Source organism: Brachycentrus maculatus, unplaced genomic scaffold (assembly GCF_059751285.1).
Source record: "Brachycentrus maculatus isolate JH-2025_06_01 unplaced genomic scaffold, ASM5975128v1 h1tg000097l, whole genome shotgun sequence".
Taxonomy (NCBI): Eukaryota; Metazoa; Arthropoda; class Insecta; order Trichoptera; family Brachycentridae; genus Brachycentrus; species Brachycentrus maculatus.
The window spans coordinates 408,141-432,595 of NW_028280851.1; the positions used below are offsets into that span (position 1 = coordinate 408,141).

Here is a 24,455-nt window from a genome sequence, read left to right on the forward strand (position 1 = left end):
TATATATATATGTATTTTTATATATATGTATATATATATATATATATATATATATATATATATATATATATATATATATATATATATATGTATATATATATATATATATATATATATATATATATATATATATTTATATATATATATATATATATATATATATATATATATATATATATATATATATATATATATATATATATATATATATATATATATATATATATATATATATATAAATATATAAATATATATATATAAATATATATATATATATATATATATATATATATATATATATATATATATATATATATATATATATATATATATATATATATATATATATAAGGATGATCGTTAGAACTTGATACTTCGGATAAACAGATATTTTTTATCCATGAAAGTATTTCTGGCCTTAAGTTGTTCTAGACACTATTATTTTTATTCGTTGGCTACGTATACATTAATTTTAGTGGTGGGAAGAATTTTTGCACTAAGATCAAGATGCCATATTAGAATTACACGTAGGTACCGGAATAAAATTATTTTATTCCTTTGCGTGGGTTCAAATTTTTGCAAAGGTTATTATCATTAAAGTATTATAAATTTGCATTAGAATAAAAGATAAAATCAAACTTCGAATAGCAATTCGTCAGCTCGATGCCTTGTAAGAGCAATTTTTATTTTCTGGTTAATAGTCAATAGTTTTGTACCAACAAAACTATTTACTATAAACAATTAATTAATAATATAGTGAAAGCCCCTGATTTTTATTAACAAATGCTTTGAAATGTTACCAGCAAGACGAGGAAAAAGGTCACAGAGAATAAAGAAAAATATATATTAATTAAACTTGTAAAATAAAGATAATAAAAATACATATATTTCTTTATTTCATATGTGGATAATGACTTACAACACGTTATTCTTACATAAACACAGATATAAAAAATAAATCGTTAGTATAATTATTAACTAGATATAAATATAGAATAAAATACCGACTATATACTTATATAGTTTTTTCCATATAAATTTTATTTGACCAGCGACTAGGTTTCGTCGTAGCCAACATCATCATACTGGAGATGTCGGTTACGGTGAAACCCGGTCGCTGGTCAAATAAAGTTTAAGTGGAGAAAACTATGTTTATTTTATTGTTATTTTATTCTATTAAATACAGTTCAACTAAGAAATGTCAGTGCAAAACTTAGATATGTATTATAAATATGAATGTGCGGCAAAACGATATACAAATGATAGATGTTCGAATGGTGAAATAAGGAAATAATACAATGCTAAGCTAAGTATTACTAAGTATATTATTAAGTATATATTAAGTATATAAGTATTATAAGGTTTCGGGTTGTGGTTCCGTGGTTAGCGTCGCGGACTCTTAAGTCAGAGTTTCTCGTCTCGAACCCCTCTCCCGCAATTTGATACCTATTTCTATTAATGAGCCGCTTAGGCTCACAGAAATAGTATTAAATTGAAATATTAGTGAAAATAATCAAAACACAAATATTTCTCTTATTAAAAAAAAAAATATATCGATAAAATTAAGAAAATTGTTTTGAAATGGTTTGGACATGTGGAACGTATGACCGAAGAAAGAACGGATAAACAAATTTATGAGGCAAATGTCGTTGAAAAAAGAAGCAGAGGAAGACCGAGGAAGCACAATCGGGTATGTCAAATGCTTGAAAGCGGCCGGGTCAGGAGTCGAAATAATCGGCGGGTATGTATGAGGAGATGCATGAATGTGAAAGAGGGGAATAATGTTTACAAATACATCGTGGTATGGCGCCCCCTGCTGCGCCCCTGGTGTCAGCACCTCTACATCTTCTCCTGCAGGTTTGATTTTGTTTCTTTTTTGATATTTTTTATTTCTGAATTCCTGTTACTCAGTTATATTTTCATTGGAATATGGACGGATAAATTAATTCAGTTTACATTTTTGATAACTCCATATACATGAAGAATATTAAACTATGGGTATTAACAGGGCTAACGGCCTGTCATTGCAGTCAAAAACAGTTTATTAAAAAAAAACACGTTCTCACCTGATACAGATAAATATTAATAATAATTAAAAGTATAATTTGGGATAATTTATATGTAGCCATTTTCGTAAAATACTACCTCAATGACTCTTATACAGATGTGGATTATGATATCTCTCTGCCTATCTCTGCGGGGAAGTGGCGTGATGGTTAGTTAGTTAGTTAATAACCATAGGATTGCAATTATTTTTCCCCAATTCATTCACAGTGAAGCGCCCTTGAGGTATTTTTTTACGAAAATGGCGCTATATAAGTTATCCAAATTTATTATTATTATTATTATTATTGCGTCATTTTATGAAGACAAAACATAAATTTATGATATGAATAAATTAATATCTCAGAAGCGTGTTTTTATTCTAAAACATAATTATATAAGTGTTTCATTATGATTTTTTTCCAGGCGGATAGAAATAATAAATCTTATTGTCATGATTTGAGCCTTAACAAATTACACCCTTCATCCTACATCCCTTACGGACCGCTAAGGGTTAACAATATTCCTGTGGAACCTTTTTTCTCTCTCCGGTTAGTAGGGCCTGGGGTGGAGAGAGAGAGGCAGAGGGAGGGAGACATTAGTATATCTCCAGTCTGCTCTTCATGTTTAGGGCTCCATTTACTACAATATTTCAGTTTACTTTCTGCCTCTGCCTCAGTTTACTCCTGACTGTCGCGGAGGCCGGTTCACGCCGCTGCGTACTAAATGTAGTAACACTTCGATGTTTTTTTTCGGCCACAAAATGAGTAATTGCTCCAATTATCGAGGCATATTTGAAACAATAGGATAATAAGTGCCGTGAATCCAAGAAAGGCTCAATTGATAAAAATAAATATATTTTTTTTAAGTTTTAAGGACAATATTTTAGTGATAATTTAATTTAAGTACAATAGGATAATAAGTGCCGTTAATCCAAGAAAGGTTCAATTGATAAAAATAAATAAATTGTATTTTTAAGTTTTAAGGATAATATTTTAGTGATAATTTAAGTACAATAGGATAATAAGTGCCGTTAATCCATGAAAGGTTCAATTGATAAAAATAAATAAATTGTATTTTTAAGTTTTAAGGACAATATTTTAGTGATAATTTAATTTTTGTGCAGTTATCACTTATAAGCAAAATAACTTAATTTTAGTGCTTTTAAAGACAACGAATTAACCCACGGATTTATGTGACTGTAAGACTATTTTATACGCTTAATTCCTAACATTATGTTGCAGTGTTAATTTCCATTTAGAGAATAAATTTTTATGGTTATTACTGTGAAATCGTTATCGTGGCTGCCGAAGCGGAAATTTGTTGTTTTCTGTCGGATACGCTTCAGTTTCATTTAAACAAAAAATAGCAATAAAGCGTATATAAGTGAATAAGACAAGCGATTTGAAAAAAGGTAAAATGGAAACGATATCGTGAAAATACTTCAACAAATTCAATTTACAATTTCAATCCGGTCGTAAAGTTGTAGGTGTATTTACTGGTGTTGTGTTTACGAGTGGTAAATGAGTTGAGTGTTAGATTGTTTTTTTTTTGTCGATTGGAGTTGTGATTTAACATGCCCTGGTTCCGGTCCTGGGGGCGTGCGCCCCCTGCTGCGCCCCTGGTGTCAGCACCTCTACATCTTCTCCTGCAGGTTTGATTTAGTTTTTTTGATATTTTTTTATTTCTGAATTCCTGTTACTCAGTTATATTTTCATTGGAATATCGACGGATAAATTAATCCAGTTTACATTTTTGATAACTCAATATACATGAAAAATATTAAATTCTGGGTTTAACAGGGCTAACGGCCTGTTATTGCAGTCAAAAACAGTTTATTAAAAAAAAAACACGTTCTCACCTGATACAGATAAATATTAATAATAATTAAAAGTATAATTTGGCATAATTTATATATAGCCATTTTCGTAAAATACTACATCAATGACTCTTATACAGATGTGGATTATGATATTAGAAATATAATTATAAATAAATTAAAATATCAAAGAAAAAAAATGTCAATCGGCTGATTAAGAAGGAGGGAAATGGAGTCTTGAAAATAAAACATGCGTTTATTCGAATGCAATGTTGTGACGAAATTTCGAAGATTTATGATTTTGAACAAACGAACGTCGTAATTTGTGTTTATATACATAGACTGACTAATATGGGATTCAGCCTGGATTCAGGCTGCTTTACAAACGTATAGTTATTTTTAAAAATAATTACATCACCTCAATATTATATTGCCATCATTTCTACTTTAAAATGCATTTTAACTAAACAATTATATAAATAATGCGTAAATCACATGTTGGATTATCTAATCATATAAAATTTTAATTAAAATTTAGTATTACTTAATCAGGTAGTAGTTATTGTTCAATTAAACAATAATATGCATATTTATTACGAACAAAACCTATTCCGGTGTATTGTATTATTAGCAAAAAAGAATATTTTGAATAGCATGTAGATTTATACAGTAATATATGAGCATAATTTACCATACATAGACATACCGTACGTTTAAAAATTAAAATGGATAATGTATCAGAAAACCAAATAAAAAATTAATCTGGGAAATTCCCAAAAGCAAAAAGCTTGTATCAAATAAGCTTTGATTTAACAGCACTTATTTTAGCCATTCATTTTGTCTTTTTATAGTTTTTTTTTGCTTTACCATATATTGTACCTTCTATTTTATTAGTTCTTTTTAATTTTTATTACTTCAAAACTACTCGTACTTCGACTTTCATTTAACAAATTATTCATTTCAAAACAAGCAGCAAAAAGCCTTTTATAAAAATAAAATCCATATATATATATATATATATATATATATATATATATATATATATATATATATATATATATATATATATATATATATATATATATATATATATATATATATATATATATATATATATATATATAAATTTAGCAAATATTCATGCATTCCAAACTACTTTTACATTGATCTAAATTATTAACGCCTTCATAATGATTTTAAGTGATTTATAATTGACGATTAACTTTGATTAAAAAGTTTGTAAACGCCAGTAATTAATTTGAAATATATTGCTTCCGGACTGCGAGTAGGTATATGCTCAAAAAAAAATATTTTTTTAGTACCCAATTACATGTCACTCGATTAACCTCAAAAAACGAACATTAAAAATGCTGACTTGACTATTTTGACAATTAAACTGCACTCGAAACTGAGTCCATAATAAAAAGTGGCAGGCGATGATTTTTCGATTGGTTTTCAAGCATTTCGCAATACTGGAATGACTTGCACTGCACTTAGTTGTAAACATCATTGTACAATTATTACCATTGTTTGCAACTGGTCGACCTTGGTTCGATTGCCGATAAGCATTACGTCGTTCGAGTAATATATTAACGCACTTCATTTTTAAAACATCAGGCTAGTTAAATAAGTAGAGTAACAGCCCAAACGTGCCAGCCTTCTGTTTTACTGTGCCTAATCGCTAGAAAATTCATGGGAATACATAAAATGATGAAAAATATAATACATTTTTCTTTTCTCTTTTTTCGAAATTATTATTGTAAAAAAGTCTTCAGTAATTTTAGCATGCGTATAAGAAAAAGTATCGGTACTAAAACGATTCATTTACAAAAATTTTATTGTGTCCAAATACTAGTTAAAAAATCTGGATTATCTCTAATTATGAGATATTTCTTACATTACTTTTCGACATCTCTATAAAGCTATATTGAGATGCCAAAAATAATATCCAGATCTGTGAACACGTATTAGGATACAATGATTTTAAAGAATGTGTATTGGTTTTTTTGTTGTTTTTAGAATATATACCATATAGAATTTATTTTTTTTATTTTTTTCAACTTTGTACCTTGCAATAACAATAAAACATTTTTTAAAACAAAAATATTTTTCAATGCAAAAACGGTGTTTTGAGAAAAAAATCGATTACGTGTTACCTGGATTTAGAGAAAATTAAGTTGCGACCTAACGGACCTTAATGACAAATGTTATTTATTTCAAAACTTTACCATTGCATATTAAATAGCAGAACAACATCACAGTACAATTATTAATTTAATCTCCAACCTGTTGTCATGTATGCCATACTGAATTTCAATGCACTTAAACCCCCAGAAATGCACATGGCTAGGATTAAATACAGACATTCTGTCCGGTGATCTTCCACACATCTTATTCAGTCACGCTCTAAGTTCTTGCGTTCTCGGTAACGCGTCACGAGCTTATTTTTCAAAGCTCTTTGTGAGCGAGCAACTTAAAGGGTGGTCTGTCGTCCTTTTCCATTTAGATTAACTTCAATCACAGGAATCCGAGAATCGCACCCGAGGGGGTGACTAACTCGTTTTGTCAACGAAAATCAGTGCCTGAGCTACATTTTAAATCTCGTTAGTCATTTTGCTCACTCGCAGGACATTTTTGATCATTACACGATCGAATAGGCTAGATATATTTTTAAGTATTCATAAATAATATAAATAGGAATTATTTATACGATTACAATTTCCATCACGCCGTTCTCTGAAGGGCTAGGCAAAGAGGATGGAACGCCATACTAGCCCGTCCTGTCATAAACTGTCCACGTTTCCTTCAAGTTCATACATCTAGTCCTACGTGCTCTCCGGATATGGCATTATATATATACATATATATATATATATATATATATATATATATATATATATATATATATATATATATATATATATATATATATATATATATATATATATATGTGTGTGTCTCTCTCTGCTTCTATTACCAGCTTCATTTGTCTCATAAATAAGTTTTATTGTTTTTTCTTCACTCATTCGATTTATATGCCCAAAACATCTCGACACACCTTTTTAAATTTTATCGATATAATGCAAAACTCACCCTTTCATTCTTTCCTTATATCGCCATTCTAACATCTATCATACATAATTTTGCCGCAAATATATTTTATTTTATTTTATTTCATTTTTTGTTAATCTATTTTATATTGAAATATAAAATAAACAAACAATAAAAATCGCGAAAGGAACATCGCTGAGATCTTTCTGACCATCAATCTTTTAACTAATTCATTTACAATGTCATTTTGAAAACGCATTGTCATTTAAAACTCTAAAGTAAATAAAGTGTCTTGTTAGGATAAAAAGGTTTCCACAAAAGAAGTGGATGTTAATCTCCCATTGAAATGTCACTGGAGCTATTCTCCCCGACACCCTGCTGTTTGCTAAGGGTAGCAGAGTGATATTATGAATATTGTACAATTTTTGTATATTTTAACAATTTAATGGATAGAATTGTTTCAATTTTACATTATAATTCTTGGCATTTGTGTAGGATTATTATTTAAAAATACAATTCAAGTAATTTTAGGAATATTTTGGATGTTTTGTATCAAATATTACTTTCCAATATAACGTACTTTAAAAAAAGGCTTTTGTTATTTTTTTTGTAGATACTTTAAAAACATGATCATGGTAGAATATTGGAAAACATTAATTTAAAAGTGTAGCGGCATCTTTAAAGAAATCCACAACAGTGCCCTTGATTATAATTATTTAAAAGTCTTTTGTAAAAAGTATTTTAAAAAAACGTATATTTAACATGTACATAACTATTTTTCAAGCCATGATAATTGTAGGTAGTAAGTACCACTTGATTTGTGATTTTTTGACTTACTTTTTAGTATTTCGGAATAAAATAATATTTAAATATTCTTTAAATACCTACTTATTTTTTTTCCGAGTATTGTTTTTTTTGCCCATTCTGCAACCTTGACAAACATTTTGAAAAAAATAATATGTATAGGATAGACATTTATTATTTTTGCGTCAATTCTTATAGCTTTAGAAAAAAACATAATATTTAGGCTGGAATTCTAGCATATTGAACAATCCATAATTTAGGCTAAAACTTTTATTTATAACTCGCAAAAATTCGGAAGATTTTTCAAAAAAAAATTACGTAGTTACTTTGGTCCAAAATTTACAACCCTTATTATTGTTGTTTCATAAATATTCATGCGCTCGTTTTACTTGCAGAGTGGATCTTAAATATGTCAAAATCTTCAAACTATGTAATGTTACTTTGTACCCGTGTTACTTTCAGACCCCGGTATCCCCTACGTATGATCGTCTTCAAATGGTTATTATATTTTCCTCTTATTTTTTACATGAATTAGGAAACTGTAAATAAGGATACTGTTATTCCCTTTTTAATGAATTTTATTTCTCGATCTGACGATATGCGTAATATTTTATATGCACAAATTTAACATTCACTTCCCATCGTTTTCAATACAGTCTGACATATTCTCACATTAGTTTTAAGGGTATTAAAGATATTTCGAAGAATGGTGTAAACTACGAGGCGATTGGAAATCCTATGGCCGTATTCACAAGATCATTATATCCTTTGTGGGGTATTATAAATTATCCCGTATCAGATGATAATATAGGCCTAAAGGATTCGGGAGATTGGCCAATTATTATCTATTTCGAATAACTCAAGATTATCAGGAGTTGTATGATCGGAATGTAGCGAGAGGGTTGGCTCGCGCCGAAATAAATGTAGCGGTTTACAAAATACTGGCAAGAAGAAAGAAATAAACGCAATAACATTAAACCGATAACCTTAATATGCTTTTGTAAAGGATACATCAGGGGGTTGAGAATCATTTCATTTCTAAAGGCTACATTCATTGATCTAATCAAATATAAGGCTGTGTTTGTATAAATTTCTAGTCAATCCATCGACTTCTTTTGATTATATATCTTCATATTCAAACCCTCATCGGCACCCAATGGTGCATAGGGCACTGTATCATATAAACGCAGTGTTATCTTGATCATGACCATATGAAGGAAAGGTGATTAGCCCTCCGTTTCAGGTACCAGTCCAGGGTAATATTGAATAAATAAAACTAACTAACTAACCATCACGCCGCTTCCTCGCAGGGGTAGGCAGAGAGAATCGAACGCCACATTACTCTGTATTTACAAACATTCTTTACCTCTTCTACATTCATGCATCTCCTCAAACATACTCGACGATTATTACGACTCCTGACTCATCCACATTCAAGTATTTGACATACCTTAATGTGCCAAGTTTTCCTCGGTCTTCCTCTGCTTCTTTTTCCAACTACATTCGCTTCATAAATTTGTTTAACCGTTCTATCCTCACTCATATGTTCCACATGTCCAAGAGAATAAATGTTAGAGTGAAAAAATCATTTTTATTTATTTAACCCCTCCTTACGGAAACGAACCCGAGACCTCCAAAACTGTAGCCGAGCGTGCTGACAATTATACTGCGGAAGCGAATCATTCTTACCCGTTTTTTCTCGTAAATAATGTATAAATTTCCGTCAACATGTTAATTTACGACAGAATTGACACAAACGGAAGCGTTCATCTCATTTGTGAATTTCCCTTCGGGGTAGGTAACTTAAACAACTTTATTAATATCTTCACAAATACATTTATATCTCCATTTAGTTCCGGGGTGGGCTTGTGGGGGGTGGCTCGGCAGTTAACACGTGGGGAGGAGGGTTTATCCGACTTTACATAAATCACTTGGATAAAAGCTTGTTCGTATTTCCCAGCTTTACTATTTTTCTTTTTCACACGTAAAAAAACATTTTCTTTCTGTGACAATATGAAATAATTTGGATGAGAATATTTTTTTCAGACTTACCTTAATATGATTTATATTCACACATTAAGAGTAAAGGGTAGGTACCGTAGAACGGGGCTACTTAAACTTTGTTGTGTTACTTGAGCCCAGTACAATTTTTTTTATTTAAATCTGTATTTGGTCTACAATAATGAACGTATTGATATGATTCATTGTTTTCCTGACAGGTGACACTTATTCGGCTGTCCAAACTTAAAACACAGTAAGGGACATTTTTTGTAGTCCGTTTTTTTTTGCATTTTTGGACTAAGTAGAATCTACTTAGTCCAAAAATGTAAAAAAAAAGTACTACAAAAAATGTCCCTTACTGTGTTTTGAGTTTGGACAGCCGTATTGTCACGATACTTCGATCGATACCACGATCTAAATATTTTTTTGTACTGGGCTCAAGTAACACATCAAAGTTCAAGTTCTACGGTACTATCTTTTTGCAGAAATAAACATGAAGTTTTCATTCTTTGATTTGGCAGTAATTTCTCATTCTTCTTCCTCTCTAAATATATCTGTTGATCTAATTAATCAGGGCTTTAGTCTTGTTCCTGTGAGGAGATCTAACTTTCCCTTCATCATTTCTGTGGTCGTCCTGGAGGTCTTTCTTCTAGGTACATATTCTTTGAGGTACATATTAAAAAATAAAGTAACCTACTAAATTATAAGGGAAACGATTTATTTTTGGGAGGAATATGTGAAAATGATTTTAAAAAAAAAGAATCTAATACATACATATTTTAGTTCTGCGTGTATTTATGTACGTACAATTATGTATATTTATTATGAAGATATTCTTTGGCTTTAATTTATCCATTTAAGACTTCAATTTCAAGCTATAAATAATGCTGATATTTAATTCACAATATATCTCTTCTAGTCACATTTGGCTAAGTTTATTTGTATTGTTGTTTGAATGTGGCTATAATTATAAATTTTCTTAAGTACGAGTAATATTTTGGTTCTACAATGACTAAAATAATTATTTTTCTTTCGTGTATGAGATTCCTAGACTATTACATTGTATAATAACTCAAGTATTATTACAATTTCGTCCTCAATAACATTGTACATAATTCATATTTTCAACGACATTGTCAACAACATATCATGCTAGTATTATAATATATTTGGTTCATTTTAAGTTAACAAGAGCGGTCGGTTAAACTTTTTATCAGATGCGACTAACAAGATGTATAAAAAATAGGGTTCTACCACACACATGTGCCATTATTCAGAATGTGAGACACATATGGCTGTTTTGCAAGTCTTTTCGTATTTCTTAGAATTTACATGAATACAATGAATTTAATGTGTGTGAATATTATTTATACATGAAAAGCAGTACCTATATTGTATGTTATTAAAATTATTTTTCATATAAAATGTTAATATGTTGTATGTAAATAAAATAACATCTGTATAAAACGTATACTTGAATAATGTACATAATCCAATTTTGTTTAAAAAAATGTAATTGTTGAATATTATTTATCAATATTCCAAAGTATTTATTATCATGATTTAAAAATATTTCCTAATTATTTTGTATAATAAAAGCATTGTTAACTTTGTGGTATGGTAATATGACAAATTCATCGTTCAAGTGGTATTGTATAAAGTGAACGATGAATGATAAGGAGAGTGTTTCATGTCATTATTATTAGCTATTTATACCCGGCCACGCGTGATGTGGCTCAATCTAGTTAAATCGTTTAGAAAGAAAAGAGAAAAAAAACATTCCTAAAATGCGTAATTTCACAAAGCTTTCAAATACTCGTATAATATTTAGCAGCTGTCAAAGAGCATGCTATCTGCCACTATCAATATTAAGTATTTCTCATGTTGCTGTTACTCTTAACAGATGGCGCTGCCATTAAGGTTAAAAAAAGGTGTCTTAAAAACTTGTGTTTGAACCTGTGACATACAAAACACACGCATATTCGAATGCAACGTTGTGCCAAAATTAAAAAATAATGAATTGGTAAATAACTTTAGCTTTTGCAGATTTAAGGTATTGAACGAACGAATATTTACATTTAGAATTTTAATTTAACAATTTTTTCAATATTGTTTTATATATATATATAACAAAAAAAGTATAAAAAAATATAAGAGAAGGCAGGGTTCAAATGAATGATGAATAAACAAGGAAAAACATACGTAATAATAAAATTAATTCTTAGAACAAATTGAAAGATGTAAATCAATTCTTGGTAAGAAAAACATCCGGTTTTAATATAAAACCACCCGAGGGTAAATAATGTGATAGAATAACGAATTATACTAATTAAACTGGAACGAATTCGTAATTTATCAAACGTTACCAATTTTAATTTTAAGCTTTTCATTTGGGATTTATTTTGTCGTATTAATGATTGTATCTACTGAAACCTTCAGGGAAAATGTAAATACTTACTCTGTTTGTACGTAGGAGCCGTATTTGAAAATATCTAAATCGATATCACAAAATCACTCGCAAAAAGTGAAAACTTAAAAAAAATCGATATCAGATTGCCTGTATATTTTTTTTATGTTTGTTTGGAAAACATACATTTTTAGTTCAAATTTTACTTGGTAAATACTACTTTTGCTTAAAATCTATTGTGACACGTGTTTCGATGGATTCAGAGTGATTTTCAAACACCGTATGTGAAGTTAAGTCTTAATTTTAGAGTTGTGTCCTTGGGACGTTGAAGGATGAAGACCTGTTTCATATTTATTTTTTAAGTTCCTACCATTAAAAAAACAAACATTTTATTTTTAACAATATTTTGAGTGTGTCCAAATTTTTGTTCTAAAATCTGGGTTTATCCTCCTTGAGTTATTCGCACACTTGAGAAACGCTTGAAAACATAATTTGGGTAGTGTGGTTGTCAATCATGGGTAGAATTGGCGAATTTTACATATGTGTAAAGTGATAATTTAAACCAGCCTTTGACGGTCGTAAGCCCTGTAAATATCCAGACTTCCATATTCTTCATCTTTATTGAGATTTAAAAAAATATATATAAAAAAATAATGCTATTCATTGTTTCGGCATTCGCTTTGTGGTAAGACATGAAAAATTATATGTAAACGCTTTTAATTATTAACTGATTAAGAGTTATCAGTCTTGATAAAGAAGCGGTTAGCTTCGAAACCGTTAGACACTATAATTAGGTTATAATAAAATATTTGTAGTGATTTTTAAACAAAGTTACATTTTAATTATAAAATGGAAAATCACAAAAGTTAATAAAATATAAATTATAAAAATCTTGTGTTTTTATTTTCTAGAATTATATTGTTAAGACTAGTATCAGAAGCTGCGGATGTAAGCAACTGTAGCTTCCGAAACAAGTCTCAAAAATATAATACTCAGTGGTAAAAAACATTTTTCTTATAAAATTAAACTACTTTGTTTTAACCAATTTTTTATTACAGTAGGTTTTTGTGTGTGTGTTCCACATTACGTATGCGCGCGTGGCTTGTTATTTGGAGTTGCTACGTAATGCATAGTATAAATATCATTTAGGAGTAAGGGAATGTAATTAACTATGAGTATTTCAATATTTCAATGTTTAAGAAATTAATAAACCCTGATGATGACAAGTTTCTTGTCGAAACCGGTCGGTTAAAGTGTACTAATAAAATAAAAAAAGTGGTTAAAACAACGTTGTTTGATATAAGGTTTAAAATGTGCCACAAAAAATCTGCGGAAAACATTCAAGAAACAATTGTTTTATTTAAAATTGAAGAAAATTATATGATTTAGTTACTGAAACCTGAAATAAGGTCGTTTCACTAAGAGCCAGAATTCCTAGAGGTCCTTTTATGTTTTATTATGCAATATTATAATAGCAGCATGGTTCTGATGTGAAAACGATTATCGTTTATCAGCAATATTTCGTGATGGTTAGGGGCTGTGTACACTGCGGCACATTACCTTATTTCAACTGGTAATGGCGTCTTCCCGATCGCAAGATATCAGCTTTATCCCTTGATTTGTGATACCAGCCGGGACGTGATACCAGGTACCGTCCGACGTTACACAAAACCCAACTGGCAAGGCGAACGTGGGCATATTTATTTATTTTTACATAAATCATGTCGCACATATATTACAATATTATAGATATATGTTGAATTTATATATATATATATATATATATATATATATATATATATATATATATATATATATATATATATATATATATATATATATAAATTCAATATATATATATATATATATATATATATATATATATATATATAATGTGTGTTTGTCAGCACGCTCGGCTACCGTTCTGGAGATCCTGGGTTCGATTCCCAGGGGGGGGGGGGTCAAATAAATATAAGTGATTTTTTCACTATAATATTTATTCAATATTATCCTGGACTGAAGCGGAGGGCTGTTCACCTTCGTGTGTTAACGATCAAGATAACACTATGTTTATATAATGCAGTGACCTATGCGCCATTGGGGTGCGGATAAGGGTTTTAAAAAAATACATACATATATATATATATATATATATATATATATATATATATATATGTGTATATATATATATATAAATATATATATATATATATTTTTATATATATATATATATATATATATATATATATATATATATATATATATATATATATATATATATATATATATATATATATAAATATATATATATATATACACTCACAAACACATACACATTCAATCCCTTTTGAAATTCCTTTTTGATTCACGGGGTTCAACTACAATGTCTGTTTTCTGATCAAATAAATACAAATTTAATATCAACACACGTGAGATACATAAATCTTCACGTTTGAACTGCTATTTCAGGGCCGATACAAATGAAACGTGACACACATTACAGAGATAACTTTTTTTTCGTTTTTTCTTGAATTGTATGGAAGCTAAATTAAATTTATATTAAACTTATTTGATATGATAGTTCAACATTCTCACCACTATCCAAAGGAGGTAAACTAAAAATGTGTCGTAAATAAATTTTCATGAATTGTCGTCGTTTCTTACTCGTGAATTCATGTTTTCTTTTAAAGAAAATTATGAAATAATTATTATTTATTATTAAAACCCATATCCGCACCCCAATGGTGCATAGGGCACTGTGTCTTATAAACGCAGTGTTTTCATGATCGTTTTACACATGAAGGAAAGGTGATCAGCCCTCTGCTTCAGGTACCAGTCCATGGTAATATTGAATAAATATTACAGTGAAAAAATTCTTCTTCAAACCCTTATCCGCACCTCAATGGTGCATAGGGCACTGCATCAGATAAACGCAGTGTTCCTTGATCGTTAGAACACATGAAGGAAAGGTGATCAGCCCTCCGCTTCAGGTACCAGTCCAGGGTAATATCGAATAAAAATTAGAGTGAAAAAATCACGTATATTTATTTGACCCCCCCCCTTTGGGAATCGAACCCGGGACCTCCAGAACGGTAGCCTAGCGTGCTGACCATTACACTACGGAGGCGGACAAGAACCTGCAATCTGAAATAAACCTGCAATATATTTTATTTAATAAATTTTACATAATATATTTCTGGAATATTTTTACGTGTTCAAGTATTCAAGAAATATCATTAAAAAAAAGTGTAATAGTTTTTTGTATTGCGTTATATATGAAAAAAATCGTATTGTTACCTTATTTTGTGCATCTTTCAAGTAACGCTAATCGTTAAACACTGTTTGATACCAAATTTACGTAATTACGTAAATAATGCTATGAAAATGTAAATTGTTGTGCTACATTTGTCGTTTAATTTACATATATGTGATTTTATAATCAAATGGTTTCCGATCGTTATTCGATCGCTTAGTATTATGTATTTTATTTGACATCCCTGTGCTATATCTTTGAGAGTTGCCCTGAAATTCAAAGCTCGGCGATATTTATTTACGTTATAGGTATCGCGGAAATCTATCTGAAGCTTATATTACACCTTACACTTGTGTGTATACATATTATATTATATATGTAGGCACGATAAAATGAGAGTTTACATAGATAATAGAAAGTCATTTATTTATTCATGCAGGTAAATCTTCGTTCACCTATTCAATCTACATAATTTGTAGAATAAAACATTATTTACATATTAAGATCGAAGCTTGAATAATGACTTCCAAAGATATTCATTTTAAATAGATTATTATAATATTATTTTTTGACATCTCATCAAACATGAAGAAGATGTTCATAAACCAGCCTATGACGGTCGTCAGCCCCGTATTTGACCAGACTTCCATGTTCTTCTTCATCTTTGATGAGATGTCAAAAAATAATATGAATATAACTCCTGTAATTGGAGATAATCCAGATTTTGTGAACAAGTATTTGGACACACTCAACATGTTGTAGATTATTATTAACTTAGAAAAATATTTCTTTAATCAAAATTAAATAGTATCAAGTAAAAATAATATTAAGGATATTTATGTTTATAAAAACTTATGTTATTTTTTTTCCGAAATTACAAGGTTTCATAACTTTATACAGAAAATATTACTGTGTATCATGAGTCCAAAATATGTATATTTTTCCGGCTTGAATTTTTTATCAAACTTTTTTTGTATATGTAAAATTAAATATATGTAAAAATGATCGAACGATTTTTATTTTCGTTAATCTCCAATTTAGTGATTAAAATGTTATTATTTTTTACTTATCCGGGTTTCTTCATTACCTACAACATAAAATTGGTTTGAGGCTAGATAATTGTTTTTTTTTAAACAATGTTAAATTGAATGAATTTAAGTAGTTTAATCATAATACAAATAACATTTTCAATATGGTAAAAATTTATATAAAATCCTACTTATAACCCTAATCATATTTAATATATGATGATTATTAAAATACACCGCTTAAATTCACATTTTTTTCCACAAAATATTATTTTAAAAATGTCAATCCTAGCCTTGTTGTGTATATAACATACAATTTCGTCTAGCCTCCCACCAGTCTGATAATGGCGACACTCGGTCTCTGGTCTTATGAAAATTGTCTCTAGTAGAAAATAACTATATTGTTGTTTTATTTTTTAAAAATAATAAAACAACATCAATTTGTGGGATAGTGGGGATCCAACTCAGGATCTTTGACTCTAAGTCACATATTTAACAAAAAACCACAACACGAATTTTCTGTAGGGTATTTGAAAAATATTTATATATTTAAGGTAGAAACTAAAATGAAGTGCCTTAAAAATAAATTGGCTATAAAATATAAGCACAGTAACAACATAGGGTAACAACATTACAAACTGTAAACCGCGGTTTAAGTGTGTGGTTTTACATCTGCAAAACGAATAATAATAAAGGAACACTCGTCAAGTTGCTTAGAAGCGTTAATCCGTAGCTGAACCCGGGAATGTTACCAAAAATCTTTTCGTTACAAAAAACGGAAGATTGACGAGATTTCAATACTTTTTACATTGTTCCATACTTCTGCTGGTTCGGGAAATAATAAAACGAGGAGTAATGTGCAAAAAGTGTTAAAAAAGCTCAAGAAACTTTGCACGAGCATATCTCATTTTTTAAATAAGAATTTAATCTTTACGGTTTCGTAGATTTGCTGCGACTACGCAAAAATGTCAAGACTTTAGGGAAAATTCTTATTTTTTGCAAAAATTTATTTTCAATAGTGTATTTTTCTCATTTACCTTCCAAATTACTTGACCATTTTCGTTTCTATCCTATCTGTAGACAAACCTCTAAATGTAGAGGCTCTTCAAGTTATCATTTTTTTGAGTTTATTGATGTAAACACGACTTGTTTTTAAAATATAAGTTTTGTTTCATAAACGGATGAAAATCTAAATCTGTTTTTTTTAATTAAAACGTCGTTTAATTAAAATGTAACTTTATTTTTAAATCACTTTAAATATTTTATTCAAACTTAATTATAATAATATACTAACCGCTTCTTAGCTTTGAAATCGGTAGACATTATAATTAAATTATAATAAATTATTTAAAGTGATTTTAAAACAATGTTATATTTTAATTATAAAATGGAAAATCACAATATTAGTGCTTCAGATACAAATTATATTAAATCATCGTTTTATTTCATTAAGCTATTTTTTTTATTTATTTATTTAAAACATATTACTTATATAAGAGTAACATTTCGCTCACTCTTTTCAAGAACGTCATAAATCAAAAAACTTGATTTTTCATGAGAACGTTTTTAAAGTTTAACAATATAATACAACGTATTAAAAATAAATATCAAGCCACTTATTGAACTTTTTACTGTCCAACAGATCTTTTTAGGTAAAACCTGAAGGTTTTTTCTCCATTTGAAAAATATTTAGTATTTTTAAAAAAATAATCAAACAATACCTTTTCATTAAAATGCAAAAACAAAACTTTCTGCCCTGTAGCGGGTAAATATTAACTTAAAAATATGACGCTTTTGCTGGGATATAGTACATTTTTTGGGCATTCCGAAAACATGCACAACTGAAAATGGTCGTTTTTTGATTTATGACGTTCTTGAAAGGAGTGAGCGATATATAATATTCCCGATGATTAATTCCCATTACTCATTTAGGATAAAGGTTAATAAAGTACCTACCTACAAAAGTTACAAAATTTTAAAACAAAGTTAAAAAGATACTTAAAAAAAACTAAAGCAAAGCTAAATAATATTTTACAATCGTTCTTATTATGAAATAAGTTGATAAACGGAATTGAACTTCAAATTCCTCCCCTAAAATATGCCCTTACGATCTATTGTGGCATGTAGATATAATGTAGGAAAAGTTAACTTATTATTCCTGCTGAAATCGTATTATTAATGCACAGTCACGGAATTTGATTAAAAGAGCTCGTGTTAATCTGTAAATTTGTTTGTTTGTGCGCCTAAGTGGGCCTCGGGTTCGATTCCTTTCCCATAGCTGAACTGTATTTACACACAGCCTCCGAGCCGCATTCCTACCGACCATGCAAGTTGACTCTTCCACTTAGTTGTAGGTATAAAGTTAAATAGTCTCTTTTTAGACCCCGAATAGGACGTTCAGGAAATGATCATTTTTCGAAATATTCACTTCATATACAACATTCATTTGAAATGCCATAACCTGAAACAATTGCAAATGGTTTTAATAATAAAATACAATTTAGTAGAATCTAAAAGTCGGTATTTGATTTTAATATTAAATACAACGCTCACTCCTTTCAAGAACGTCATATATCAAAAATCGTCAAATTTCAGTTGTGTGTGTTTTCGGAATGCCCAGAAAATGTACTATATCACAGAAAAAGCGACATATTTTTAACTTAATATTTACCCGCTACAGGGCAGAAAGAGTCGTTTTTGCATTTTGAAGAAAATGTGTTGTTTATTTTTTTATTTACTAAATATTTTTCAAATGGAGAAAAATAAATCAGGATTCACCAAATAAATGTTGAGCAGTAAAAATTTTAATAAGTGGCTTGATATTTATTTTTAATACGTTTTACTATATTCTTAAACTTTAAAAACAGTCTCCTAAAAAATCAAGTTTTTTGATTAATGACGTTGTTGAAAGGAGTGAGCGATATAAATTTATTGTATATAGCCTGAAGTGATCACTTTATTAGATTCGTGTCCAATTCACTATGTATAATTCATAGACCCATGATTGACAATCACACTACTTAAATTTTTGAAACTCTTACATAAGTATATCACAAATTTCATGACGCTCTATGATTGAGTTCACGGGAGCCATCTATGGTTGGTTAAAGCAAGATTTCATTCAGCAGAAACCATTTTATTTAGATATTTGCAAGAAAGTGTCATGTGATTTATGATATTATATATGTAGGATAACACTTTCCTTATCATTCATCGTTCACTTTGTGTATTACCACTAAAAAAAACACTACATCCTGACTACCGGTTTTGGAATAATTATTCGATTATCAGTTCAAATCAAAATAATTGTGTTATATTAATCACCCTATTATAAAGTTAACAATGCTTTAAATACACAAAATGTAGGAGTTCCAAAAAAGTAAGTTGTAGGGGAGGCTAGGGTTTAAAGTAACAAGGGTTCAATGTAACAACCCGTCTGTATACCTAATCATGCTTTTTACCAAAGTAACTGTATTTGTACGTTCAACCATATTAAAAAGTTCCACTCATTGGATGTTACATACTTCTCATTTGTGATATAAAAGCCTTGCATGAAAATTTTGGACAGTGAACATCTTCAAAAATATTCATTAGCTTTAAACTGCGTCTGTTAAAAATTATGTTATTGCTTTACAACATTTTGAGTGTGTCCAAATACTTGTTAAAAAAAATCTGGATTATCTTCAATATCAGGAGAATTTTCATCTCACTAATAGATGATTCAAGAATAATGTTTCAAAATTGGTTCATATATATATATATAGAGCTTCCAAGAATTTGAGTAGTGTGGTTGTCAATAATGGGTAGAATTGGTGAATGTTACACGAGTGTAAAGTGATCACTTAAACCAGCCTATGACGGTCGTCGGCCCCGTAAATATCCAGACTTCCATATTCTTCCTCATCTTTGATGAGACGTCAAAAAATAATATGTTATTGTTGTTATTATTAAGCTTTTAACCATCATAATATTTTTTCACTGTTGCTTTGGACCCCGATCTACTCTAACTTCATTACCCATCATCTTCTAAGTGTGACTCCTTATGTACTCGTCATAATATTTGATGAGCTTTCGGGGGTCATGAGCCCTAATCACCCGATACTTGTCACGGAATAGTCGTTTCGTCATTAGAAAGTCTGGCGTTTTTAGTGGCCGTGTGCGAACAATAAAAACTTTGAACATCGGCGCTTCACGACTTAAAATATCATAAAAAGGCTTCATTCTGCCTCGAGAAGAGAACGAATTAGACTTATTGTCAACCAATAAGAAAATAATAAAAAAAGGTAATAAAAATAAAACATTTTTTTCAAATTTTAAGTAATTTTTTGGGGTTACTTAAATTCCATTTTGACATTTATACATAGTTATACCTGACACTGTAAATATAAATATTAAAAAATGAATAAAAAACAAAAAAAAAAAACAAAACATTGAAGGCAAGAGTTGAAATGTACGAGCTAATGCTAAATTTTTTATTCACTGTAATATTTTTTTTCTGAAACGCTATTTAAGACAAATAATAAATTTAAGAATATTTTTCAAAAATCTTTAAAGAATTTCGTGACAAAACATAGGCGTAACGGTGTAATTTTTTTTTTCACTAACAGGGGTAAAAATGTGTATTAGTACTCCATATTCTTTAATGGGAATATGTATTTTTTTAAAAATAAACCTTGATAAAAAGCATATTATATTATTATTATTCAATTATTCGCAATACAAGCCGTTTTTCTCTACGCTATACGTGTCGGGTTGTGGTCCCATGGTTAGTGTCGCAGACTCTTGAGTCAGAGTTTCTGGGTCCGAACCCACCCTACCACAATTTGATAATTTATTCTAATAATGAGCCCCTTAAGCTCAAAGAAATTGTATGAAATTGAATGTTTTTGCAAATAGTAAAAACGCAAATATGCATTTTTTTTTTAAATATTGGACAAGGCAGACGCTATTTCACTATTATATATTCTACATATATATACCCTACGTGTAATGTAAACATTAAAGATACCAATTTCACTTTTTCCATATCAAGCATAATGTCGATTTTCAGGATTCAGTGTAAATTGGCAATGACTACTATATGCTACAGTGTAGGATATTCCTGAAGTCGTAAAACCGTATTTCTCTCTCGTTGTCATATCATAAGTGCACACTCTTTGTAAAATCATCCTTTTATATTTTTATGGATAACCCTTATCACACCCTTACATTACTATTGTAATATTGAATCTGCGCATATTCATATACATATTACAAGCTTATAACATTTTATAAAATCACTTATGACTGGAGGATTATGTTTTTAAGAAAAAAAAAACCATTATGTTTCTATACACGATGAAGAAATATGTCCACAGAGTACTCTATTTGAAGTTAAGGCCAAACTCGCATTAATAAAACTCAGTTGGTTTCCGGCAACGCATAGAGCCGGTCTCCAGGTTACGCCCAATATTTTTTACAATTTTTTTAAAAATATTTTATAACTCGTTACCTTTTAATTACTCTTTTCTTTTCAAAACCATATATTTATTTTTAAGAAAAACACATTTTTTTCAATACAAAAACCGTGGTTAAAAAAAAAATTACGAGAAATGTTGCATCGCTTTAAAGAAAATTAAGTTGCTATTTAACGAATACTAGAACTGAATAAAGATACCTATTCAGTATTTCTTTCTCTCTCTCCCTTCCACTTTCAAAAAATAACTCCAACCGCCTCTACGTCACTACGTTCTTATTTATCGAGCCTTACACGTTTCATTAATGTTTAATAAATAACAATCAAGTTAGTACGTTTGTTTTAATTTAAAATATATAATGATAACTAACATAAATATTAATCAGTCGAACCTAACTAACCTATTATAAGAGTATCAATTTGAGATGAAGCGTCCATCGTTTTTTTACGAAAGAAGATAGGAGTATTAAGTATTCCAGGAACGTGGATTTTGGCTGGCTTAAGTGATCACTTCATCCAGTTTTGTAACGTTCGATATTTTGCAGATTATTGAAAACTATTCACTTATATTGCATACATAAAATAAGTAACATTCTTTAATATTCAAATACGAGTATTGTCCGAAGGGTGAATACTCCAGTGTCACTAACCCTACCTGTTGCATCATTTAGTGTCTTGCATAAAGGTTTCACAATGTTTCGACTATATATACATATTGTTGACGGTTTTTGTAATGGTAAATATTATAGATGTTTAAACTGAGAAGCATCTATCGTTTTGTTATGAAGGAAGATGGAAGTCTGAGGATGCTGTCACAAGCCCCCTTGTTTCTGTTCTCCTTGCCCTATCCGTTATTCCTCCTGCGTTTCTTTTCCCACTTAGCAGTAATGTCCTCCACTTGGGTCATCTATACACCATCTAAGATATACCACTCCTAAATTCAATACTGCAGGCCTTTTTTTAGATGTGAGTTGCATTTTTTATTTACCTTGCTTTTTATGTACAATGTTTATATATGATTAAGTGGATTTTTATTCCTTCTAGCCTTTTAAAAAAAATCTGTGTTGGACTGCTCAGCATTTGCTGAGAGGAAACCAGGTAAAACTCCTCAGGAGAAGCCGAACTATTGGCTGTCATATAAATGCAGTGTTATCTTGATCGTTTACACATGAAGGAAAGGTGATCAGCCCTCCGCTTCAGGTACCAGTCCAGGGTAATATTGAATAAATATAACAGTGAAATAATCAAGACAACACAAGATCAATTCGATGCGGCATACACCATCTACGTGTGAATAGGTGTCAATAGTCAAAAATAATAAATGTTATATAAAGAATATAATTTTCGACAATTTTTTTAATTGCCACATTTAATGCATATAATATTATATTATTTTTTGATATCTCATCAAAGATGAAGAAGAATATGGAAGTCTAGGCATTTACGGGGCTTACGACCGTCATAGGCTGGTTTCATCTTTGATGAGATATCAAAAAATAATATGAATATAACTCCTGTAATTGGAGATAATCCAGATTTTGTGAACAAGTATTTGGACACACTCAAAATGTTGCATATAATATTATGTGGACCCAAATCTATTGGAGATTCTTTCATGAGATTCTAAGATACCCCTTATAACTTTTCTTTCTCTTCTATCTTGTTGCACGTTCATTTTATTTTCGTCCCCTTTATTGTTAGAGCAATCCACTCGTTTCTTCGATTGCCTCTTCTTGTCTCCACTTTCTACTACGCTATCTATTAGTCGATTTTATTTGTGTTGTTTCACTGCTCGATCTAAACGACCCGAATGAATTGGTCTGTTGACGCGATGTGTTGTCGAGTACTCGGAGAGATGACTTTTGGGCTGTTTGGGAAGAGGTTTAACTGCGCCATTTAAATTCCTAATAAAATTCGTTTCACCATACTAGTTTTTATTGATAGCACATTTTTCTTCCGGCAGTCTTGAAAATACTTATTTAAATATACCGTCCATAATTTTAAAATTATTACGCTTTATAAATAAATAATTTTCTATTTTTTATCAGTATGGATTTCAAAAACGGAGCATGATTTTTACATGATAAATATAGTGGTATAGTGGTGAGCAATTAACTACCGTGCTAGGGGTCTCGGGTTTGATTCCCATGAGCGGTCAAAATAACATGATGACTTTTTTTTTTACAAAAATGTTAATAATATCATTATATATGCGGGCGGATTCGCGCTCATAATAGAGATAAACATTTCTGAAAAGAAGTGATAACATTTAACCGTACTGTATACATCGATATGAGATCAAAAGATGCCGCAAAAGTTATGCGTAAAAATAACTTACACGAAATTTACGATGAGTCGAGTGAAAAGGTAAAATTACCCTTCCCGCCGAACATTACCAGTTGAGTGAAACGGTAAAATTACCCTTCCCGCAGATAGTGTGATATTAGTATATAACCACTCACCGAGATTTTTATGTCTACCGGTTTCGAGACGTACCCGTCTCTTCGTCAGGACAATCACTACCACAGCATGCAAACAGTACCACCCTTCACCACCATAGCACCATTTACACAATGGTTTTTACCACAATGTAA

General features: G+C 29.8%; 1 protein-coding gene across 7 annotated transcripts in view; it reads left to right on the forward strand.

Annotated features, from left to right (window-relative positions):
- Positions 1 to 24,455, forward strand: part of by (focal adhesion protein tensin) — a 352,917-nt gene that overhangs the window by 84,032 nt on the left and 244,430 nt on the right. Inside the window, exons 1-2 of one of the 7 annotated variants that reach the window (XM_088258486.1) lie at positions 2,722 to 2,985; positions 3,091 to 3,697. The exons of 4 other annotated variants lie outside the window; for them this stretch is intronic. In XM_088258486.1, the coding sequence (XP_088114612.1) occupies positions 3,620 to 3,697 (78 nt within the window). In that variant the 5' untranslated portion in view covers positions 2,722 to 2,985; positions 3,091 to 3,619. Of the gene's footprint in view, positions 1 to 2,720; positions 3,698 to 24,455 lie in introns of those variants that run through there. 2 more of the 7 variants (XM_088258489.1, XM_088258485.1) reach the window with 2 other exon arrangements.